The sequence below is a fragment of the Odocoileus virginianus genome, chromosome 10 (assembly GCF_023699985.2).
Source record: "Odocoileus virginianus isolate 20LAN1187 ecotype Illinois chromosome 10, Ovbor_1.2, whole genome shotgun sequence".
In the NCBI taxonomy this organism is placed as follows: Eukaryota; Metazoa; Chordata; class Mammalia; order Artiodactyla; family Cervidae; genus Odocoileus; species Odocoileus virginianus.
In genome coordinates, this window is record NC_069683.1 from 1,478,947 (window position 1) to 1,501,965 (window position 23,019).

The 23,019-nt window shown below is 46.2% G+C and overlaps 1 protein-coding gene across 5 annotated transcripts; it reads left to right on the plus strand.

Moving 5' to 3' along the window:
- The first annotated feature begins 5,240 nt into the window (after positions 1-5,240).
- On the plus strand, positions 5,241-21,759 carry LOC110144786 (glycine N-phenylacetyltransferase). 5 transcript variants are annotated; one of them, XM_020904859.2, is made up of 6 exons: positions 5,241-5,470; positions 9,816-9,911; positions 15,272-15,379; positions 16,925-17,051; positions 18,546-18,717; positions 20,975-21,759. In XM_020904859.2, the coding sequence occupies exons 2-6, from the start codon at positions 9,834-9,836 to the stop codon at positions 21,375-21,377; spliced, it is 888 nt and encodes a 295-aa protein (XP_020760518.2). In that variant the 5' UTR covers positions 5,241-5,470; positions 9,816-9,833; the 3' UTR covers positions 21,378-21,759. The 5 variants fall into 5 exon arrangements, with proteins under 5 accessions (XP_020760518.2, XP_020760517.2, XP_070329002.1 ...); XM_020904858.2 differs by lacking the exon at positions 5,241-5,470 and adding an exon at positions 5,477-5,717; XM_070472899.1 differs by lacking the exon at positions 5,241-5,470 and adding an exon at positions 5,946-8,394.
- The last annotated feature ends 1,260 nt before the right edge of the window (positions 21,760-23,019 follow it).

Consider the following 23,019-nt stretch of genomic DNA (forward strand, 5'->3'; position numbering starts at 1 on the left):
AGAATAAGTCAGTTTGTTTTGTATTCGAGGAGGGGTACCCGGTTGGAAAGAGGAAAGAGTTGTTGAACTTTTGTCCAGTTTGTGAACCAGTTCTCTGCTTTCTTTCTGAGGCTAGCATTTGTCTGCCATTTGTGTTTTGTCTCTCTTGAATTTGTCTTTGAAAGTGGGGAATGTTTCACTGTCCCTAAAGAAGAGCCCCCCAGGCACACGTTGGGTAGGCGAGCTAATGACAGCCGTGAAGCCCTGACTGAGAGGCAGATATCTGATTGTAACGAGGTGTGGCCCAGTACCTGGGAGGATCTGCACGCGGCTGTCAGGAGGGCTTGTCATGGGCCCTGCGTACCATGTCCTGCCCACCTCACTGTGTTACCTGCATAGTCTGTGCTCTCCCGTGTTGTTGGAGTCTGTAAAACTACAAGACCAAACCTGAAGGTCTGTCTAGGATTTTCTGCTTGTCCTTTAGGGGTTTTTGTCTCTTTGTTTGGTACCGTTTCTCCAGGGCTTCTTGGGTGGCTCAGTGGTGAAGAATCCGGCTGCCAACGTAGGAGAGGCAGGTTCAGTCCCTGGGTTGGGAAGATGCCCTGGAGGAGGACATGGCAAACCCCTCCAATGTTCTTGCCCCTGGAGAATCCCACGGACGGAGGAGCCGCGCCTGCTATATAGTCCATGGGGTTGCAAGAGAGTCAGACATGACTTAACGACTAAACAACAGCAATGTTTTCTCCATTTACAGCCAAATCAGTTTTGTGACATTCAGAACTTTTACTGATGTCAAATGGAGGAAAGGTACAGTGGGGAAAGCTCTCCTTGTCCAAGAGTGGGAAATTCCCAGGGAGAAGAGAAAGGTTCCGTTTGGTTCTTAAAATCAGCAAAAGCCCCATCCTAGAATTCCGCCTGGCTGCTTGGTGTCAAAGCAAAAGTGTATCCTTTTAATGGTTAGAAATGACCAATGGCTATTTACAGTTTTACAGATTTTTTCCCCCGCTATGGCTCTTTTGTGAAGAATCAAGGAAGAATAATGAAATCCTTTACGTGCAAGCATGTGGGCTATTTCGTCAGGAAAAGTAAGACAATGAAGGAAATGAGAGTGAGGATACGGTGCTTCAAACCTTAACTCCTCTGGTTGAACTAGATGTCTTAGCCGCTCCTGCTGCTCTGCTAATACATCCACCCCGCCCACCACCTTTCCTTCCTATCCTGCCCAAGTCCTGACACCAGGGCTCAGGACATCCCCTCCTTATAGGGATCACTTAGAAAATCCTACGTTAGTTTCTGGGCCCCAGGGACTTGGTCTGGTATTACCATCTAAGACACAACAGGGCAGCCAGTTTGGACTAAGAGCCACTCCTAGGGCAGAACTGTCTCCGTGGCTTTTATCTCAAGGGTGCATGCTCAGTCACTTCAGCCGTGTCTGACTCTTTGCAACCCCATGGACTAGAGCCCACCAGGCTTCTCCGTCCATGGGATTCTTCAGGCAAGAGTAATGGAGTTCCTCCTCCAGGGGCCGTTATCTCATCAGTTCAGTCGCTCAGTCATGTCCAACTCTTTGCAACCCCACGAACCGCAGCATGGCAGGCTTTCTTATCCATCACCAACTCCCAGACTTTACTCAAACTCATGTCCATTGAGTCGGTGATGCCATCCAACCATCTCATCCTCTGTCATCCCCTTCTCCTCCCACCTTCACTCTTTCCCAGCATCAGAGTCTTTTCCAGTGAGTCAGTTCTTGGCATCAGATGGCCAAAGCATTGGAGCTTCAGCTTCAGCATCAGCCCTTCCAGTGAATATACAGGACCGATCCCCTTTAGCATGGACTGGTTGGATCTCCTTGTAGCCCAAGGGACTCTCGAGAGTCTTCTCTAACACCACAGTTCAAAAGCATCAATTCTTCGGTACTCAGCTTTCTTTATAGTCCAACTCTCACATCCGTTCATGACTACGGGAAAAACCATATCTTTGACTAGACAGACCTTTGTCAGTAAAGTAATGTCTCTGCTTTTTAGTATGCTGCCTAGGTTGGTCATAGCTTTTCTTTCAAGGAGCAAGCGTCTTTTAATTTCATGGCTGTAGTCACCATCTGCAGTGATTTTGGAGCCCGAGAAAATAAAGCCTGTCACTGTTTCCACTATTTCCCTATCTATTTCCCATGAAGTGATGGGACCGGAGGCCATGATCTTAGTTTTCTGAATGTTGATTTTTAAACCAACTTTTTCACTGTCTTCTTTCACTTTCAACATGGTGGAGAGCTCTGAGAAAACATGGTCTGCTGGAGAAGGCAATGGCAAACCACTTCAGTATTCTTGCTTGAGAACCACACGAATGTCATACAGGAGGCTGACTGCAAACAACCAGCCTGCTGGGTTTCCAGGGCATCTTTAAGGGCTGAGATCACAGCAGTCCTTATAGGGAGGATCCTCCACACCTCAGGCAACCTTGGCAGTAACCACAGCTGAACCACACTGGGGCCTGAGGAGGGAAGATTGCCCTCATTAGGGCACCACTTATTAGCGCATTGGGGCAGGGCTTTGAAAAGGGCAATCACAGCTAAAGACTTTGAACACCATTCAAGAAATTCAGCGAGACAAACGAAGACCTCTGTGAAGTTTTAGGGAGGATTTATCGAGACCACAGGGCTTCCCTAGTGGCTGAGACAGTAAAGAATCTGCTTCCCGCGTAGGAGACACAGGTTCGATCCCTGGGCCCGGAAGATCCCCTGGAGAAAGAAATGGCAACCCACTCCAGCATTCTTGCCTGGAGACGCTCAGGAACAGAGGAGCCTGGCGGGCTACAGTCATGGTGTCAGAGAGAGTCAGCCAGGCCTGGGCGACTCACACACACAGACGCCATGCTAACGCAGATCCTGAAGCCCCTGGAGATATTAGAGTGGTAAACTTCACCTTGTTTTGAGCAAAGTACCTTGATCAGGGGAAAGTTGCAAAGATCACGTGTGACATTTAGAATGAACACTTCTCAGTTGGTCGGTGTCGCCTATAAAGTGTTCAACAGGGAACGACAGAAGAACGATGCAAGCAGAATGCCGCTTTCCTGGGGGACAGCATTGAATATCTGAAAAGCAAGTAACCTGGAGACAGGTAAGGCACTCTTGAGGAAGGAATAATGCACTTATGGAAAGAAAGACAACATGAAGAAATGATTGCCCTAGGCCAAAACATAAGAAGAAAAATGATAAAAGTAGAGAGCCTCTCATACGGTAGAGATGATCACGGTGATGAAGGACAAGGCCCAGGGCTCATTTGGACTTGAGGTGCCTAATTCCCCACAGGACCCCGGGATAAAATGGTGCAGAATGAGCTGATGAACTTTCTGGTGATACACCTCGTCCTGAAGTTTTTCACCAAGGCAGCTTGGCATCAGAGTCACACCAGAGCACGTTTTAAGCCTACAGATGGCACTCAGGAAAACCCCAGAAACGGAGACCCCCGATTCACCAACCACCCTCCCTCCCGGGTCTGTGAAAAGATAGCCACTAATATCTGTGGAATTTTTTCCAGTGTGGGTGAAAGCGTAAATCACCTGGTCAGAAAGTCTCTGAAGAGGATGCCTGGGTCTTGAACAAACTGAAAGCTGAATGCAAGCTTAGTATCGCCATTGATATCTGCATGTGGACGTTTGAGACCAGCGAGTGCCATCACTGCCGCCCCAGGACACAGAGACCTTATCAAAAACGTGGCCACGGGCCATCCGAGACTGATGCTGCTGCCCTGACTACTGTTGCAGCCGCTGAACGTGAAGGAGGTGTCTCCAAGAATGGGCAGACCCTTGGGCATGCCCTTCTAGCTTCCACTCGGCGTGACTAGTTGCTGGACTTAATGACAGATCCCTCTGAGCCACCTTACAGCCAGGAGAGACGAGCAAGTCGCTAAGAAATTCAGCTCCTGCGTTAAGAAAACTGACTCCAGCCCTGACACAGCAGCATCCGTGAAATTTCTGGCTAGAACAGCGACAGTGTGATGGAGCCGAGCACTAGCATGCCTTATTTCGAGGCTTGGAAAGTCATCCCTAGAGATGGTAACGCCAGTGGGACAAATTGCTAAAGGGTTTTATCAGATTCAAACAGCTGTAGATACAGAAGGGAAGAGAATTTTTCCTGCTGACTGAAGATTCTAAGTTGGCTCATTTGAAAAGACCCTGATGCTGGGAAAGAGTGAGGGGAGTAGAAGGGGACGACAGAGGATGAGATGGTTGGAGGGCATCACCGACTCGATGGACATGAGTTTGGGTGGACTCTGGGAGATGGTGATGGACAGGGAGGCCTGGCATGCTGCGGTCCATGGGGTCGCAAAGAGTCAGACACGACTGAGTGACTGAACTGAACTGAAGACTAAGAAACATTCATCGCCCCATTTGGCAGGAAATAGCCAGAGTGGTCTTAAGCCTTTTCCCCACAAATTTGTGGAATGAACGTTGACAGTGGAAAAACCTACCAGGGAAGAACCTTTGTATTCTATTACAAGTTAATCACTAAAGCAGTTGTACCTTTAAGCTTAAATTGTATCTCTGGGAATGAGAGATGGGGCATTATGTATAACGTGCATAATAGCCTATTATCTCTGCCTCCCAGATAATGAGCTGCAAGCTAAAAGACTTTTGTTAAGCTCACAGGAAACATCCTGACCAGACCCACCTGTGAATGACTGTAGGAAGGAGGAAATGAACACATCCCATCCAGAGGCTGACCCAAACTTGCAAATGTTTGATTTTAATCCCTCCACTTTAAGTGGAGAAGAAGCCTGAATTCTAACTCAGCCAGGATGGTTCTTTGGGACGCAAGCCAACTGTCATTTTGGCCTGCTAGCCATCTGAACAGTCACTGTCCTTGCCAGGACTGTTGCCTCTTGATTTCCTAGACTCCCGCGCTGCCAGCAGGTAAGACTGAATCAGTGACACGACTGTCTCCCGACCTTGTGCACCTTCTGAACGTCAGCCGCTGTTTGTACCTCTGTTCCCTTCTGTGTCTGCCTGCTTTTGCTGTGGCTTCCTTGAAGGTTATCTTTTTATCTGGGACTTTCAGTAGTTTAATTATGATATGTCTGGGGGTGGTTCTCCTTCTGTTTATTCCATTTGAGGTTTACCAAACTTATTCTAAATGTGGGGTGGGGGTACTTTCTAGGTCCTTTAGTCTTTCCAAGTAAGTAATTTCTTATGGGTAAAAAAAGAGCTCTGCTTCTCTGCGTGAGTTCTAACAGTGGCTATCTCTTGCTTTTGCGGCAGCTGTTTATGCAAAGAGGGGGATGAGGCAGGTAGGCGTTGCCTGTAGCGATCCTGCCTGCCTCCGGATCTCACAGCTCAGAGTTGCTGAGCGCTGGAAGGACTGGAAGGAGCTCTGGGGTCAGAAAGCAGCTCAGACCCCTGGAAAAGTGAGCCCCAGGGGCCATCTGCCAAGCACAGGGCCTGGGGGACGGACTCCCCACGCCCAGCCCCGGAAGTGCAGCCTGCCGCGTGGGTTCAGGTAGGACTCTCAGCTCGGCAGGTCGGGGCTCACATTTACGCACACTTTCCAAGACCACAGGAGCCAGAGGATACCTGTCATCCTCTGGAATGGTCTTCTGCCTGTTGTCCCCGGGGGGGATCTCTGCAGAGACTCAGTGGGGAGACAGTGTCCCGGGTGAGAACCAAGGAGGATCCCTGCTCTGAGCCGCCGCAGCCCCTGGCTCCTCACTGAAGCAAACGAAGCAAAATGCTGCTGTTGGATGTGGGTAAGAATTTCTGAGCCCCTCCGTGCTGAGAGTTATGCCGGGCGGAAAGGAAGTGGTTCCCTTGGAGAAATCTGCGTCAGGCATGCCCTGTGTAGGGGCAGTGTCCTGACTCTGTAAGAAGTTCTCCCTGGGGAAGGACAGGCTTCTGTTCTGAATTGAGACATAAATGTGGAGTGATTTGGGAGCCTCCTGTTAATAGATGAGGTGCCAGAAAAGGTAACAGCTTCTGGGAAGAAATATGTGGGTTTGGGTGATGTTTATGTAACAGTTTGTAGATATACTAGGCAAACATGACCTTATTCAATTCCCTAGTAATATTTTATGGTAGTCAGACTTTTTTGTCCGCCTTGGATAAGTGATGGCCAGGGAAATTCAGTGCCCTTTTTAAAGTTTCCAATAGATGAGGTAGGTTGTAGTCAACAGACTACAATCCAGATGAGATTAATGTTAATTTAAAACCGTAAAAAAGAAATGTAATGTTTAAAATCTCAGTTATAGTGCTCGTATATAATTTGGTTTCCTTCTCAATTTTCATTGTCTGTGTTTATGTAATAAACAAAAAGGCCTCCAGGATTTTTGCAGTGTCATGTCCATCCTTTTCATGTTCATTTTTAAGACTCTCATGTGGCCACATACAACCTTCATGTTAAAATGGGTTTTAGAGTAGTAAAATAATGACAGATCATGTTTACATGAACTATATTTATAGCAGGACACGGAGATTGTGTCCAGTATATCCCTGTGAGTTAATATTATATTGCTTTCAAACTTTTTCAGAGTATTTTTCTTCATTTGAACTGTTTTCTTTGGATAAATTCCCAGTACTGGAATGGATTTGTCAAACGTCTCAAACTGTGCTTCACTGGACTTTGGCTGTTATCAAGGCTGGCAACCTCCTAAAATGAGTCTCCTCAGTTTTAGTCAACTGCATTTATTGAACATTATATTTGTCTTCAATTTGTGTGTGTGTGTGTGTGTGTGTGTGTACATACATGCAAGTGAAGAAAGTTTTCCCAAATGTACTTGTCAGAACTTTAATATTCTGTCCCCAGTAATCTGGCATCAAATTCAGCTTATTTTATTCTCATGCAATCTTTCTGTGAAATGCTCCTAGCTAATGTCTGAATGGGCTTCCCAGGCGGCACTAGTGGTAAAGTGCCCGCCTGACGTGCAGGAGACAGAAGGAAACAGGAGCTCGATCCCTGGGTCAGGAAGACCCCCTGGGGAAGGCACGGCCACCCGCTGCAGGATTCTTGCCTGGAGAATCCCATGGACAGAGGGGCTGGTGGGCTACTGTCCACAGGGTCACGAGAGTCGGACACAGCTGAAGTGACTTAGCGTGCAGGCGATGTCTGAGTAATGTTTAGAAATGATGCAGTTCTACTGTCCTGAAATTTTCCAGGATATGGCACAGGTACTTCTATTCTGGTCTGAGTCTTTTTTTCAAAGAAACATCTGGTAGGAATGCCCAAGCCCAGAATGTAGTTGGTCTTCTACTGACACCTGTTGAGTGAAAGAATGGGTCTTTTCCCTTGCTAAGCAGAATGACTAAAGAGATGGCTATGTTTATGCAAGCACGTCACACATGGAATCAAAAAACTTTGAGTTCCTACTGTGTACCTAATGGTGTTATTACATTAACACATGTACAATTAACATTGTATAACACTGAGAACAACAGAATAAATTATTTAGGACATTGCCCAGGGGACTGATAATCTAGAAGACAAACTGTAATTTGCTGTAACAAGTTTTGACTGAAATGTGTCCATAATCTTTGGGGAGTACAGAAAAGAGAGTGATCTGTTCTGTTTGGATTGAGGAACTAAAGGGAGTCAATAGAGAGAAAAGGGAAATTTGAGTACGACTTTGAAACGGGAACAAAAGCTGGATTTTGAAGGTCTTCTGGAATTAGGGCCTGAAGAAAATGAAGACAGGCCAGAGCTGTTAAGTCAGATACTGAGTTAAAGAAATATTCTGTGGTCCTGTGTGGGAAAGCAGGACAACAGAGGGGCCCAGCACACTTCACCTTAGAGTAAAGAAAACATCCATTTACAGGACTTGTGATTCCTACCAGCCTCAGTGACTGCCCACAGCAGCTACAATCAAGATACAAAGACCACCTCAAAAAACTAACCTAGAATGGACTAAAGGCTTAAATGTATTAGGACCTGAAATCATAAAACTCCTAGAAGAAAACATGGGGGGGAACCTTGACCGTGGTCTTGGCAGTGGTATGTTTGGATATGACAACAAAAGCTCCAGTATTGAAAGCAGAAAATAAACACGTGGGACTGTGTCAAACTAAACAGTTTCTGCACAGCAAAAGAGTCAACAAAATGAACAATCTATGGAATGGGAGAAAACATTTGCACACCACTAAGGGGTTAATATTCCCCTGTCCCAGGTGACAGACAGGCTGAAGGCAGACCCAGGGCAGAGAGAAGCACTTGCCAGCCCAGCTACGACCTTATATCTTCAGTTATTGCTCCATGCCCAACTTTGTGCAAACTGCCCGGCTCCTCTGTCTGTGGAGTTTTCCTGCAGAAATACTGGAGCGGGTTGCTATTTCCTCCTCCAAGGGATCTTCCTGACCCAGGGATTGAACCAACGTCTCCTGAGTCTCCTACATTGGCAGATGGGTTCTTTATCACGGAGCCACCTGGACATCCCTGAGGTCAGCTGCAGAATGCCCGCTGCTTTAATTCTGCTCTCCGGGTTTTCCACTGGGAAAGACTGGAGGCGGGAGGAGAAGGGGGCCGCCGAGGATGAGACGGTGGGATGGCATCACCGACTCGATGGGCATGAGTGTGAGCAACCTCCGGGCGATAGTGAAGGACAGGGAAGCCTGGCGTGCTGCCGTTCATGGGTCACAGAGTCAGACACGCCTGAGCGACTGAACGACCACTACCAGGTTTTCCGTAGGAATCTCTCCGTGCTGTCTGCTTAGCCGCTCAGGCGGGTCCGACTCTGTGTGACCCCATGGATGGTAGCCCACCAGGCACCTCTGTCTATGGGGATTCTCCAGGCAAGAATACCAGAGTGGGTAGCCTCTCCCTTCTCCAGGGGCTCTTCCCAGCCCAGGAATCGAACTGAGGTCTCCTGCATGGCAGGCAGATCCTTTATCAGCTGAGCTACCAGAGAATCTCTGTGGTCCGCCCTAAGTGGAAACATTAAGGGAAGGGAATTCTGGGAAATGTAGTTCAGCCTAGCTGAACTCATTTGTTGAATACAGTAAGTTCTCAATAAATAGTAACAGTTAAAGAGTCATTGAATAAGCAAATGACTGCATAGATGAATAAATCAATACTTAGGTTTCCAGGCTAGTCACAAAAGTCTATTTCAATTATAATGAAACTGTACCAAAATACCCTTAAATAAAAATCAAAACCAGACTTTGGTAAGGAGAGACTTTATTTGAAAGGATTATTTGCAGAGGGGAAAGGAGTGCTGAAATAGGAAGAGGGTATTATTTCAACAGAAGAACTCTCAGATGGTAAGATCTACAAACATCTGAAAGGTGAGGCAGAAAAGGGTTATTTTATGGAAAGGAGTCAGCAACGTTTCCTGGAGGATCATTCTGAATGCCAGTGTTGGCTTGGGCTGAGAGTGGATCACACTGCGGAGGACTGTGTGCAGGAGAGAAGACGATTAATGCTTTGTCAAGCCAATAACCTTTGTCAAGCCGTTAGAACTCCTTGTTGCCATTGTTCAGTGCGGATAAGCCGTCCACCCAAGCGTGTCGGAAGGGAGAGTAAACGGTCAGAATGACCAGTTCCTGCGCCCTTTCAGTGGGGTGTTTGGCTCTCTGTTTGTTTGAGGTTTTTTACGTTGACTTGCATGAGCTGTTGAAGATGGGGAGTTTGAGGGATCAGTACCTGGCCTTGTCACAGACAACGTGAGGGTCATGGTGAGGCTTAAGCCCAATGGGAGAAGGGCAGTTCCTTGCAGGAAGACACTCAGAAACACGGAGGGAGTGGAGGGGGTTTTGCTGTGTTTTGTTTTTTAACCGTTGCTGTGTCCCAGGAGACAGGGCCGGGGGCGTCTTCGTGTGTCTCCCAGCACTTCTCATTCCCTGCTTGCTGATCCTCTCTGTAGATTAAGGGACCTGCCAAGATGCTCCAGCTACAAGGCCCACAGCTGCTGCAGATGTTAGAGAAGTGCTTGACGAAGAGTCTCCCTGAGTCCTTAAAGGTGAGAGGGGGACGTTCTCAAGGGGAAAAGGGCCGGGAGCAGTTTAAGGGAAGGCAGGAAGGAGAACGAGGAAGCCCTGAGCACCTGCTCCGCGCCGCGCTCACTCACCCGGCTGCCCACTCCCCTGTCTGCCGGGCAGCTGTGCTGTGTCTCTAGCACCAAAGAGGAAGGGGAGCTCCAGGTAGATGACCTGACCAAGGTCATCACGCCAGCAGGGAGCGGCGACGCTGTGGCTGGGGCCCATTATCATCTTTGCTCTGTGATGACGCAAAGCTTTCCCTCGCGCCCCTTCAACTCATGTTATGTAACTCTGGAAGGTTCTTTTTCCCCAAAGTTGGCAAAGCCAATGTTTATTCTTATCAAACAATCAAGCGCCTGATGAAAAGCTATCGATTATGGTTCTTCTTTGTAATTAACAATCGGTCAAATTCTGTTTTTGTCAACCCCCAAGGATTAGGTTTAATTTTGAATGAGACAGAAATGTCTAAGGGATGATCTATGCACCACAGACACCTAGATCATCACATGTGCCATAGGGAAGAGGAGTGTTTTGTCTTGCAATAATATGTATTACAAAGGGAGGAGGCCTTTACTAGAGATAAGGAGTGCCACTGCATTATGATGAGGGAATCAATGCACCCAGAAGATACAAGAAAGCCTGAAATGTATACCCAGCAACAGAGGCTCAACGTACATGAGACAAAAACTGATTAAGCTGAAAGAAGAAATAGGGAAGCACACAGGTATAAAGAGTTCAACACTTCTCCCGCAGTAATCTGTAGGATAGGCAGGAAACCTATACACACATGTATGAACTTACTGTGTATGAAAGGAACCAACTTGAATAAATCGACATTCACAGAATACTTCCCACAGCCATGGCAGGGTACATAATATTTTCAAGTGCACATAGAATGTTTAGCAAAATAGACCATATTTTTAAAATTTTTAGAAGAATTGAAATATAGCAAGTATGTTCTTGAACAATATAGACTTAAACTCAAAAAAAAAAAAAAACCCAAAACCCGAAAGGTATCTGGAAAACACCTGAATTTCTAAAAGTATACAACACACTTCTAAATAAGGCATGCTTAAAATTGCAAGGAAAATTAGAAAGCATTTTAGTTGAATGAAAATAAAAATACAATGTATGAGAAGCTTTGGGATGCAACTAAAGCAGTTGATAACAGAGAAGCAGATAGCATTGAGTGCTTAAACTAAAAAGGATAACAGTCTAGGGGCTTCTCTGGCAGTCCAGTGGTTAAGACTTGGCACTTCCAGTGAAAACAATTTTCAATACTATGAACTTTTTGAAGTCCATAAATTTCACATTGTATATTCTGTGAAAAGCATGACTCACCAAAGGTCACTGAAGAAGAAATATGCAACCTAAATTGCCCTGTATCTATTGGAGAAACTGATTTTGTCATTTGAAACCTTCCAACAAAGAAAATTCCATGCTCAGGTATTGTCAGTGGCAATTTCTACCTCACACATAAGGAAGAAATAATATCACTTCCACAAAAACCCTTGCGGAATGGAACAGAGGAGAAAACACTTCCCAAATCATTCTATGAGTCCAGAATTAACCTGATACCAAAAAGAAGACTGCAGAACAATATTCTTTGTGCACAGAGATATCCATTAACAAAATAATATCAAGACAAATCCGTCAACATATCAAAAGGATAATCCATCATAACCAAGGTAAGTTCATCTTGGAAAGGCAAGGCAGATTCAGCATTCAGAAGTCAATCAATGCAATTCACTGTTATCAACAGACTGAAGAAAAGCTGTAGATCTTCTCTCAATAGATGCAGAAAAATGTTTGACAGAATGTAATATTTCTGAAAGAAATAAAACCATCAGCAGACTAGAAATAGGAGGAAGTTTCTTCAACCTGATAAAAAGTGTACTGGAATAATCTATACCTAAGATTATACTAAATAGTGAAAGACTTAATGTTCCTCCTACGGTCAGTAGCAAGGCAAAGATATTCATTCCCACCACTCCTGGTGGGAATGGTACTAGATATCCTCACCAACACAATAAGATGATAAAAAGAAATAAGAAAAATATATATTGGAAAAAAATAAAATAGTGTTTATTCACAGATGGTATAATTGTCTAATGAGGAAAATCTTAAGGAATCTACCAAAAAGAAACAAAGATTCCCAAAGCTCCTAGATGTATAACTAAGTCTAGCAAAGGCTTTAGGGTGAATATACGAAATACAAAAACTGTCTTTCTGTGTACTGGCAATGGACAATTTGAATTAAAAACCAATACAATTTATAAGATACACAAAACAATAGACAACAACAACAAAAGCCTTAGGTATACACTCTGTTAGCTTAGAGGGCTTGTCTCTAAAATAAATGCTTTTTGTTCTATTGATGAATCACAGCTTCAGACTTCTCAGAGCAGCATGAATATGACGTGTAATTCAGTAGAGCTGATTATACTGATCATGCTGATGGGAAACATGGAAGGAATAGCATCCTATTACATCCTTTTTCGGCCAGGGTGGGTGAGGTTGGGGGTGGGGGCTTCCGTTGTGGCTCAGCTGGTAGAGAATCCGCCTGTGATGCGGGAGACCTGGGTTCAGTCCCTGGGTGGGGAAGATGCCCTGGAGAAGGGAAGAGCTACCCACTCCAGTATTCTGGCCTGGAGAACCCCATGGACTCCATAGTCCAAGGGTCACAAAGAGCTGGACATGACGTCTTCCCTGGTGCCCGGACGCGTTGGTTAGGGTCATGTGCAGACTGAGCCACAGGAGCCTGGTGTAGCCCAGGGCACAGCACACTGAGCGGGAGGGCGGGGAGCTGTGGCGAGGAGCAAGGTCAGGAGTCAGGCGGCTCTGATCCCACAGAGGCATTGTTTCCTGCGCGACACTGCACACACCTCAGTGCTATTGCATGTACAGTGAGTAAAACGAGGAAGTGAATACTCTTGGTAGACAGTCCTCGGCCTTAAACAGGGTTGTGTGTGTGTGTTAGTGACTCGGTCATGTCTGACTCTTTGAGACCGTGTGGACTGTAGCCTGCCAGCCTCCGCTGTCCATGGGATTCTGCAGGCAAGAATAACGCAGTGGGTTGCCATTTCCTACTCTAAGGAATCTTCCCAACCCAGGGATCAAACCCAGGTCTCCCACCTTGCAGGCAGATGTTTCACCATCTGAAAGACCAGGGAAGTCCTAAGCAGGGTTATCATCACCTTGCAGAGATGTTTGGAGGATTAAATAAGATATGGTAAAATTAATAACCAATACTTCTTGAACACTTACTGAATATCAGGAACTACACCACGTATTCAACATTACCTCAGAAGTATTTTTTCAGGAGGAGGAGCTACTAAATCAGTTAGGTGCCTGAGTTATTTCTATCTTAAGTGTCTACTTTGAAAAATTTTCCAAGTTAGATTGTTTTCTTTTATGCTCTGTGTCTGGGGTTTGAATTGTTATTTACTTCTTGTGTTAAGAGGATCCCAACTTTTTGGAGATAATTCTTGGCACTAGTAATCTTAGCCCAACTCTACTGTAAGGCAAAATAACTCAATATGAGATCCTCAGTTTTAATGAGGTTCTTTTCCTCTCTACTCACCTGAGTCACGATGTTCTGGTTAAATGACGCTATCATGCACAGAGAAATGTGTGTATAAATGCCACTGGTTCCAACCGTCACGTTGAAAAACATATATTTTGTTTTCCTTAAAACTGCATTTAATTTCTATGTTGTGCATCTGCTGATGGCAGAAATTTAAGTTATAAAAACTCAGTTAAGTCAAAGTTTGAAAATCAAAGTCGAAGTTTGCCTCCTCCTCTCTCCGCTTAGTCTGACACTGACATTTCATGGCAAGAGTAGGGAAGCACAGGGTGAGAGGTGGTCCTTGGTCATTCAAATAGTCACCTTTCCTTTGGGCACTGGTCTTTGGCATTCTTCCCTACCATCTGCTAAGGCATCTTGTTTCAACGCATCTAGGTCCTACGGTCCACCCTTGCATGGATTGCTGTTTTTCCTCTCCCCAACCACGTGGCTCATTCCAGTTTGGACAATCTCTTTCTCAGCCTCTTCAGTGTTTTGAGGGCACCAATGTTTGAACAAGTGGTTGCAAAGATATAAACAATTGCCCAATAAGCGATGCCCTTGGACCTTGGCCACCAAAGCTTGTGCTATTAACATGATGCCCTGTCTCTACTTTTATGTAGATGGGAATTCATTGAACCTTTATGGAGGGTAATTCGGAGGCGTATGCAAGAAAAATAAAATATTTAAACAACAGTTGATGTTTGACCCAGAAATTCCCCTTGTAGAATTTGTAATATCAGACATATTTACCAAGATTTATGCAAAAGCAATGTTCATTGAAAAATAAACTGTTGAAAATTAGAAAACACTGAAATGACCAGCAATAAGGCAGAGTAAAATTGAAGTAGTCCTTCCATATAATGGATATTATGCAACCATTAAAAATGATTGTATAGATTTGTGTTTATTGATGCAGAAACATGCTCGTGGTATAGTGTGTATGTGTACATGGCGGGGCGGGGGGGGAACAGATGTTAAATTAATATGCATTAGGTAATTAATTTCATGTTTAGAAACTGTGTGTGTGTATCAGTCACTCAGTTGTGTCTGACTCTTTGTGACCTCATGGACTGTAGCCCACCAGGCTTCTCTATCCACGGAATTTTCTGGGCAAGAACACTGGAGTGGGTTGCCATGCCCTCCGCCAGGGGCTCTTCCTGACCCAGGGATCAAACCCGGGACTCTTGCATTGCCGGCAGTTTCTTTACTGACTGAGGCATCAGGGAACCCTGAATGTGTGTGTGTAAATAAATGGAATAAAAGGAAAGATGTAACACTACATTCTACAGTGTGTTAGCAGATGATTTTAACTTATTCGTTTTATACATCTGGATTTTAAAACACAGTAATAAGATATTTGATTTTCCTGGTGGCTCAGACAGTAAAGAATATGCCTTCGAGGCAGGAGACCTGGGTTCGATTCCTGGGTTGGGGAGATCCCCCAGAGAAGGAAACGGCAACCCACTCCAGTGTTCTTGCCTGGAGAACTCCACGGACAGAGGAGCCTGGCGGGCTACAGTCCATGAGGTCAAAAACAGTTGGACATGGCTGAGCAACTAACACACACACACAACAGAATATTCCCATTGTTTGACCCAAAGTCTATTTCCATTTGGAATAATAAGGTAGAACCTGAAGACCCTGAAGACCAAAGTAAAGGCCCTTTTAAGTACTTAACCTGATTTCATCGAAATGAACCTTGTCCTGATCAAACAAGGCGCTGCACAGCCCCTCCTGATAAGCTGACCCTCTCACTTTCTCGGGACACTGCAGGTTTATGGGACCGTCTTCCACATGAACCAGGGAAACCCATTTGGTCTAAAGGCCCTGGTGGACAAGTGGCCTGATTTTAAGACAGTGGTTATCCGCCCTCAGGAGCAGGTAAGGGGCCAGGGGTAGAATGAATGTGCATCTGTGTTTGTATTGGCTATGTGCCTGGCAGTGTGGTAGACCTGGGGATACAGAAATGAAATGCAGTGATAGTGAACAGGTCCCTGTGCTCGAGAACTTAGAGTCTGGTGGGAAACAGACAAGCAAAACAAATACAACAAGGTGTGAGAATGTACTGTAAACATTTGAGATACAGGAGTAGCGCTGGCCAAGAGATGAGACGATTGATGTCAGGATGCAGGGCAAGGACCAGAGAGCTTTCACGGAAGACGTTTTGCCAAAAGTGAATTTTGAAGAATAATAGGTTTTTGACGGGTTGACAAGAACAGAGGTTGTGTTCTAAGCCGAGAAAGGAACATCCCAACATGTGTGAAGGTAAATCTCACATGTGTGAGAAGCCGCTTCAGTCTTGCCCAGCTCTTTGCGACCCCACGGACTGCAGCCCACCAGGCTCCCCTGGCCATGGGATTCTCCAGGAAAGACCACTGGAGTGGGTTGCCATTTCCTTCTCCGATGATAATGTTAAGGAAATAAAAAGAACAAGTTATGATGCTTGTATTTGGGAATATATTTTCAGTACTAGACTTTTAAAAATCACTCATACTAAGTTGCTAATCTGTTTCAAATATAAATATGTTATAAGCATATTGAAAATAAAGTATAAAAATTCCCACATGCAAAAATATGTAACCGTATAGTATCATTTGATGAATTATTTGGAAGTAAAATTTAAATGTGTAGTGAATTTTTTAAAAAATACCAAATTAAACAGAATACAAAAGTAAAGATACTTTAATTATTGAAATCTAAAAAGAATAAGATTCACTTTTTTATGCAATCTTTAGAAAACAAATTGCTGGTGCCATGAATGCGGAGGGCATTTCTGGTCAACGATTTCCAGCTATTCTGCCCTTGTTGGGTAGATTTCTCTGATTTCTTCTCTCAGCTTCAAAATAGTCTCATTTTTTATTTGTTAATTTTGAGACAATCTTTTTGAGCAAATTTTGTGTTTCAGCTTTGTTGGAAAAATGAATTATTTTTTAAACAGTGCATTGCAATTTACATTTTAAAGGCATCCTGGGTCTTCATTCTGTACAGCTTTATGACATGTGAGAATTCTAATGCAAGGTTACCTGTGTCTATTTCAATATTGTCCTCATAATGCATTTGTTCCAAGGCTTTGAAACAGAGTAACTTTTACTCTTGCAACAGAAGCTTGCCTTTAACAAAAATTCATTCTTTCTCCTGAGGACTGTAGAATCACTGAAGAATGCATTCTAAACTGGTAAGTGTTTGGTTGATTTGAAATTGTCATGCAACATAAAAATACCTTCATCAAGTGTTTCTTCCTTGTAAGTGGAGTCATTCATTAAATCCCTGACTTAGTTGTGTGGTGAAAATGATTCAGGAATGATGATAGCACACCAAGAAGAACAGCGATATTTACTTTGTAAAATAGAACTCTATAAGGAAATAGCAAACAAGTATCCCAATCGCTGGATATGAACAGTTTGATTTATTTATATTCCCAAACAGGAGATGGCAGATGACTTTGATCACTACACCAACACCTACCAAATCTTTTCTAAGGATCTCAGGAACTGTCAGGAGTCCCTTACCACATCAGATGTCATCAACTGGAAACAACATTTGCAGATCCAAAGTACGTTAGGGATCTGGGATCTGTCCACTGCAGGGGCTCCTCATATCTATACCTGGAGTGTCACTTTATCCTGAGTACAATCCCCTACGATCAGTATTTCCTACCAGACCCCAGACACTCAGCTTGACGGTCACTCCCCGTGTCGGCTAACACCATCTCTTCAGTGGAGCTGAATCCAAGCGTTGCAGACTATAGGGTTCTTTCAAGAACATGTGAGTAATGTAAGTTCTTGCTAGACGAGGATTCCTGATGCATTTTGCAGACATATTGAAGATCCCTTAGGGTGACTGGGTGTGAGAGCAGAGCCCCCTGAACTTGTCGTTTGTTTAGCTGCTGAGCCATGTCCAAGTCTGCAACCTCAGGGACTGCAGCCCACCAGGCTCCTCTGTCCATGGGATTTTCCAGGCAAGAATACTGGAGTGGGGTGCATTTCTTTCTCCAGGGGATCCTCCCGACCCAGGGATCAAACCTGAGGCTCTTGTGTCTCCTGCATTGGCAGCGGGATTCTTTGCCGCTGAGCCACAATTGGAACAATAAGTTCTTGTGCCATAGAACATGTCCCCAGTCACAGGAACATCTGTCACTGTTGGAATCAGACTCCCTTGGGTGACATCCCTGTTCTGCCTATTACTTGCTTTGTGATCTTGAGCAAGTAGTGTAATGTATCTATTATTCAGTTCCCTCACATATGAAAAGTGAAGATAACAGAAGTAGCTAAAATTGTGGCTGGGCTTCCCAGGGGGCACAGTGGTAAAGAATCCGCCTGCCCATGCAGGGGATGTGGGTTCGATCCCTGGGTTGGGGAGAGCCGCTGGAGGAGGAAATGGCAACCCACTCCAGTATTCTTGCCTGGAGAATCCCATGGACAGAGGAGGCTGGCAGGCTGTGGTCCATGTGGTTGCACAGAGTTGGACATGACTGAGCATGCGTGCGATACCTGTGGTTAATGTAAGGATTAAGTGCGGTGTTAGACCGATACCAGGGCATGCCATCCGTACACAAGCACGGTCGGCTACTGGTTTTTTAATTTATTTTGCTGTGCTGGGTCTTTGCTGCTGCGGGCCTGCTCCAGTTGCGGCAAGTAGGGGCTGCTCTCCGTTGCACTGTGCGTGCTTCTCGTTGCCGTGGCTCCTCTTGTTGTGGACCACAAGCTCTGAGAGAGCGGGCTCTGCTGCTCCGAGGCACATGGGGTCTGCCCGGATCAGGGATCGAACCCATGTCGTCTGCAGTGGCAGGCGAATTCTTAACCGCTGGACGACCAAGGAAGCCCAAGTTTGGCTACGGTTTTTTAAACACCACGTGTCCTTGATTCCACAGCATTTCTAGTCTTATCTCTGCATTGGGTAAGAGCAGACAGCTTCAGGCAGTGATGTGGCCACGGTCACACGGCCACCAGAAGCAGAGTTGCTGCTTTAACTCCGGGCCCCGTCTGTTGGGAAGCTTCCTGAAGCATCCACAGGGGCAGCTCCTCCTCTCCTAACTACCCCTCTCTAGGTTCACAGTCCAGCCTGAATGAGGTGATACAGAATCTTGCAGCCGCTAAATTTGTTAAGGTCGAGCACACACAGTGCATTCTCTACGTGATGCCTGAGACAGCGAGGAAACTGCTTCCTTCCCTGCCAGAGACAAAGAACTTACCTGCTGGATATGGTGCACCCAAAGCCATGTGAGTTTGAAAAAAGATGCTCTTTCAGTGTTGCAGTAGCCTGCCAAGCTCTATCCCGACATTCACTCTTGGCTCCCCGCAACCCATTTCCAGAGCGATGCTTCCAGCGTGTAATGTGGATTACGCCCGTTCACCTGCTGGAAAGCCACGGAGGTGGCTCAGCTTGCTGTTCTTTTCAGCCCCTAAGTCGTGTCTGATTTCTCGACACTCCACAGACGACAGCACGCCGGGCTTCCCTGCCCTTCACCGTCTCCAGGAGTTTGCTCAAACTCATGTCCATTGAGCTGGTGATGCTATCCAACCATCTCATCTTCTGTCGTCCCCTTCTCCTCCTGCCCTCAATCTTTCCCAGCATCAGAGTCTTTTCAAATGAGTCAGTTCTTCGCATGAGGTGGCCAAAGTATTGGAGTTTCAGCTTCAGCATCAGTCCTTCCATTGAATACCCAGGACTGATCTCCTTTAGGATGGACTGGTTGGATCTCCTTGCAGTCCTAGGGACTCTCAAGAGTCTTCTCCAACATCACAGTTCAAAAGCATCAATTCTCTGGCACTCAGCTTTCATTATAGTCCAGCTCTCACATCCGTACATGACCACTGGAAAAACCAGAGCCTTAACTAGATGGACCTTTGTGAGGAAAGTGGTATGTCTGTTTTTTAATGTACCGTTTGGGTTTCTCATAGCTTTTCCTCCAATGACAAAGAATTTTTTTTTTTTTTTTTTTGGTGACTGCAGTTACCGTCTGTAGTGATTTTGGAGCCCAATAAAATAAAATCAAAGTCAAAGTCCTTTGTGGACTTCCAAGGTCCAAAAGGCCTGGAGCGCATCACCTCTTGGACTTTATCCCGTCGCCCTTGCTCACTCCTACCAGCAGCTCTGACCCTTTTTATGCAACTTGATCTCACACACCCACACATGGCTTGGGGCCATTGCTTTTGCCCTTTGTCTTCCCACGATGTCCTTCCCTCTGATCCTCATATACTTGTCTCTTTATTGTCACTCATACTCTCAAATGCTGTTTCTTCAGAGATGCCCAGCCATATGGTCCGCTGTGTGTTAAAATGACTGGAAAAGCTTTACTCGCAGTTTCATACATTACTTCCCATGGAGTTCTCCAGGCAAGAATACTAGAGTGGGCTGCCATTTCCTTCCCAGTGGATCCTGTTTTGTCAGAACGCTTCACTATGACCCGTCCGTTTTGGCTGGTTCTGTAGAGCAGGGCTCATAGGTTCATTGGGTTACATAAGCCCCTTCGCCACAGCAAGGCTGCGATTCATGAAGGGGTGTGGGGGCGGCAGAGGATGAGATGGTTAGACAGCATCACTGACTTAATGGGCAGGAATTTGAGCGAAATCCAGGAGACAGTGGAGGACGGAGGAGCCTGGCGTGCTCCAGTCCATGGAGGCACTAAGGCATGCACATGACCTAGTCACTGGGCAACAATCCCGTTACACCTGGAAACACCTTCACATCCACAGTCTCACTGGATTCTGCTGTCACCCCGGAGGTAGACAAGATAGGAGATCTTATCCTCATTTTCCTGACAGAAACAGGCTCGGCTGATGACATAGCCTGTTCGGGTCACGTGGATAGTTAAGGGTGTGATGGGATGAGCACAGATCCCCTGGCTCGCCATCAGGAGGCCCCTCCCAAACCCGTTTACAGCCTGAAGATGCTTCAGGTTCAGTGTTCTGTGCCTCGGGGGCTGTCTGCACTCCACATCCCTTCCCCTCTCTGGACTCCAGCGCCCAGAGTGGCCAAGGGCCCTCTGGCACCAGCGGTCTACGATTCCATGCTTCCTAAGCTCTGGTTTGACCCAGCTGCTAGCATGTGCGTTCGGGCACTTGTCTATTTTCCGTTTGCCTATTTTTCTTATCGCTAAAATGGGGTGTTATCAATTCCCTCATTAAATGCTGAGTCACTGCTTTGCCGACAGCAACATACTTAACTTTTAGGTACTTCTTACGCGGGTAGGCACAAGTCCTAGGTGCTTATGGTGTAATTGCTCTTGTATCAGTTTTTGAGGAAGGTACAATTAATAGGCTCACTTTATAAAGGAAGGAGGCAGAGAGACATCATGTTGCCTGGTTAAAATCACACGCTTTTGAATTATGAATCTGGGCAGCCTCGTTGCAGAATGTGTGCCTTTGCCTGCACTCTCAAATGCATCATCTGAAGACAATTTGGGGGCAAAAATATATAATACTTCACAGTATGTGTGACTTACGAGGTTTTTTTTTTTTCCCCCCTTCTTAATAGTAATGAGGAGATGTTTAAGCTCTCATCCATGGATCCTACACATGCCGCTTTGGTGAATAAATTCTGGCATTTTGGTGGCAATAAGAGGAGCCAGAGATTCATCGAGCGCTGTATCCGGGCCTTCCCCACCTTCTGCCTGCTGGGGCCTGAGGGGACCCCTGCGTCCTGGTCCCTGATGGACCAGACAGGAGAGATCCGGATGGGGGCCACCCTGCCTGAGTACCGGGGCCGCGGGCTCGTCTCCCACATGCTGGCAGTCCACACCCGGGCTCTGGACCAGCTTGGCTTCCCCGTGTATAACAACACAGACAAAGCCCACAAAATCGTACAGAGAATCAGTCACAACCTGCGTCACATCGCCATCCCCCATGGCTGGAACCAGTGGAACTGCGTGCCCCTGTGAAGCGGGCCCCCACCCGAGACAGCGCTGGGTGGGCTGGACACGTGGCCAGAGAGGCAGAGGGCTGGGCGGGAAGGAAGACGGCCTCGTCATCAGCGGGGAGGCAGCGTGGGCTGTTCGGGGCTGGGCAAGCGGTGAGCGACCCGCAGAACCCCAGAGTCCCTGCCCACTGCTCGCCCGCGGACTTGCCTTGAGGTCCCGCAGACCTTCCTGTTTCCCCCACATTCCAACCCTGGCAACCACCACTCTACTCTGTGCTTCTGTGCGTTCCACTTTCTTTTTAAGACCCCATGTAGTAAGAGGGAGGCTACATGTGTATAATTATGGCTGATTTGTGCTATTGTATGGCAGAAACCGACGCAAGGAAATAAATTTAAAAAATGAAGTTAATGCTTTGAAGAAACGTTACAAAAGCGTCTAAGTGGTATCGTCTGGCAGCATTCCTGTTTCCGTCTGGTTACTTTACAGGCTCCTAAGTCCCTTGTAACACATGTGGCTAGTAGGAGAGTGCCCGTGACCAATGAAGGGTGAATGCAGCTCCCTGCTCTAGCGGCGCCACTATTGCTTCCAGCACTGTCGTATTTGTCTCTATTGAGGGTCTAGACGGGGCTTCCCCGGCGGCTCAGTGGTAAAGAGCCCGCCTGCCGATCCCTGGGCCGGGGAGATCCGCTGGAGGGAAAAGGGCGGCCCACTCCAGGATTCTTGCCTGGAGAGTTCCCCGGACAGAGGAGCCTGGCGGGCTGTAGCCCACGGGGCCGCGAAGAGCCAGACACGCCCGGGTGACCGCGCAGGGCTCAGCGCGAACGTCGACACGCCGGACACGTCTCCAGGGAGTCCGTGTAACAGGCGCGATTGTCGGAGAAGGAGGATACTGGGGATGTATCAGTGGCAGAAAAAAATTCTGCAGGCCGATACATCGAGGAAGAAATGCTTCCTCATTTCAGGAAGAGGAACTGAAACTCTGCTGATCTAAGACAGGGTTTCCTTATCACATCTGTGATCATCATAGCATCACTGGAATTTTCTGAGTACCGAAAACATAAAACAGCGCACATTCCAGTAACAAGTTACATTAACTGCTTATTTTGAAGGATATTTTCACTGAATGTAGAATTTTTTCAATGTTTCTCCTGAAGCCTTTTCTATGTTGTCGATCCAGTGCTTTCTTTTGTAGTGATAAGAAGCCAACTGCAATTCTTGTTCTTCCCTCAATGAAATATGCCTTTTGTGTCTCTGACTGCTTTGCCCCCCTACTTTCAAATGTTACATATTTATTTTACTGTAGTTGAGAAATAATATGAGATCTTAACAAATATTTCCGTGTATGGGGCAGCACTGTTATCTGTGAACACTGTATTGTGGAGCAGACCCCTAGAACTTTTTCATCTTACACGGTGAATGCTCTATACTCCATGAGAAGCAGCGCGTCCTGTTTCCCTCTGCTCCTAACTACCACTCCACTTCTTGTTTCTGCGAGCAGCATGACTTTAGGTCCCTCATGTGAGTGGAGGCATGCACTATTCGTCCTGCTGTGACTAGCTTCCTTCCCTCAGCAGAAAGTCCTCAAGTTTCATCCACATTGTCGTATATTGCTGCATCTCCTCCTTCTTTAAGGCTGAGTCATATTCCATTGCAGGTATATACC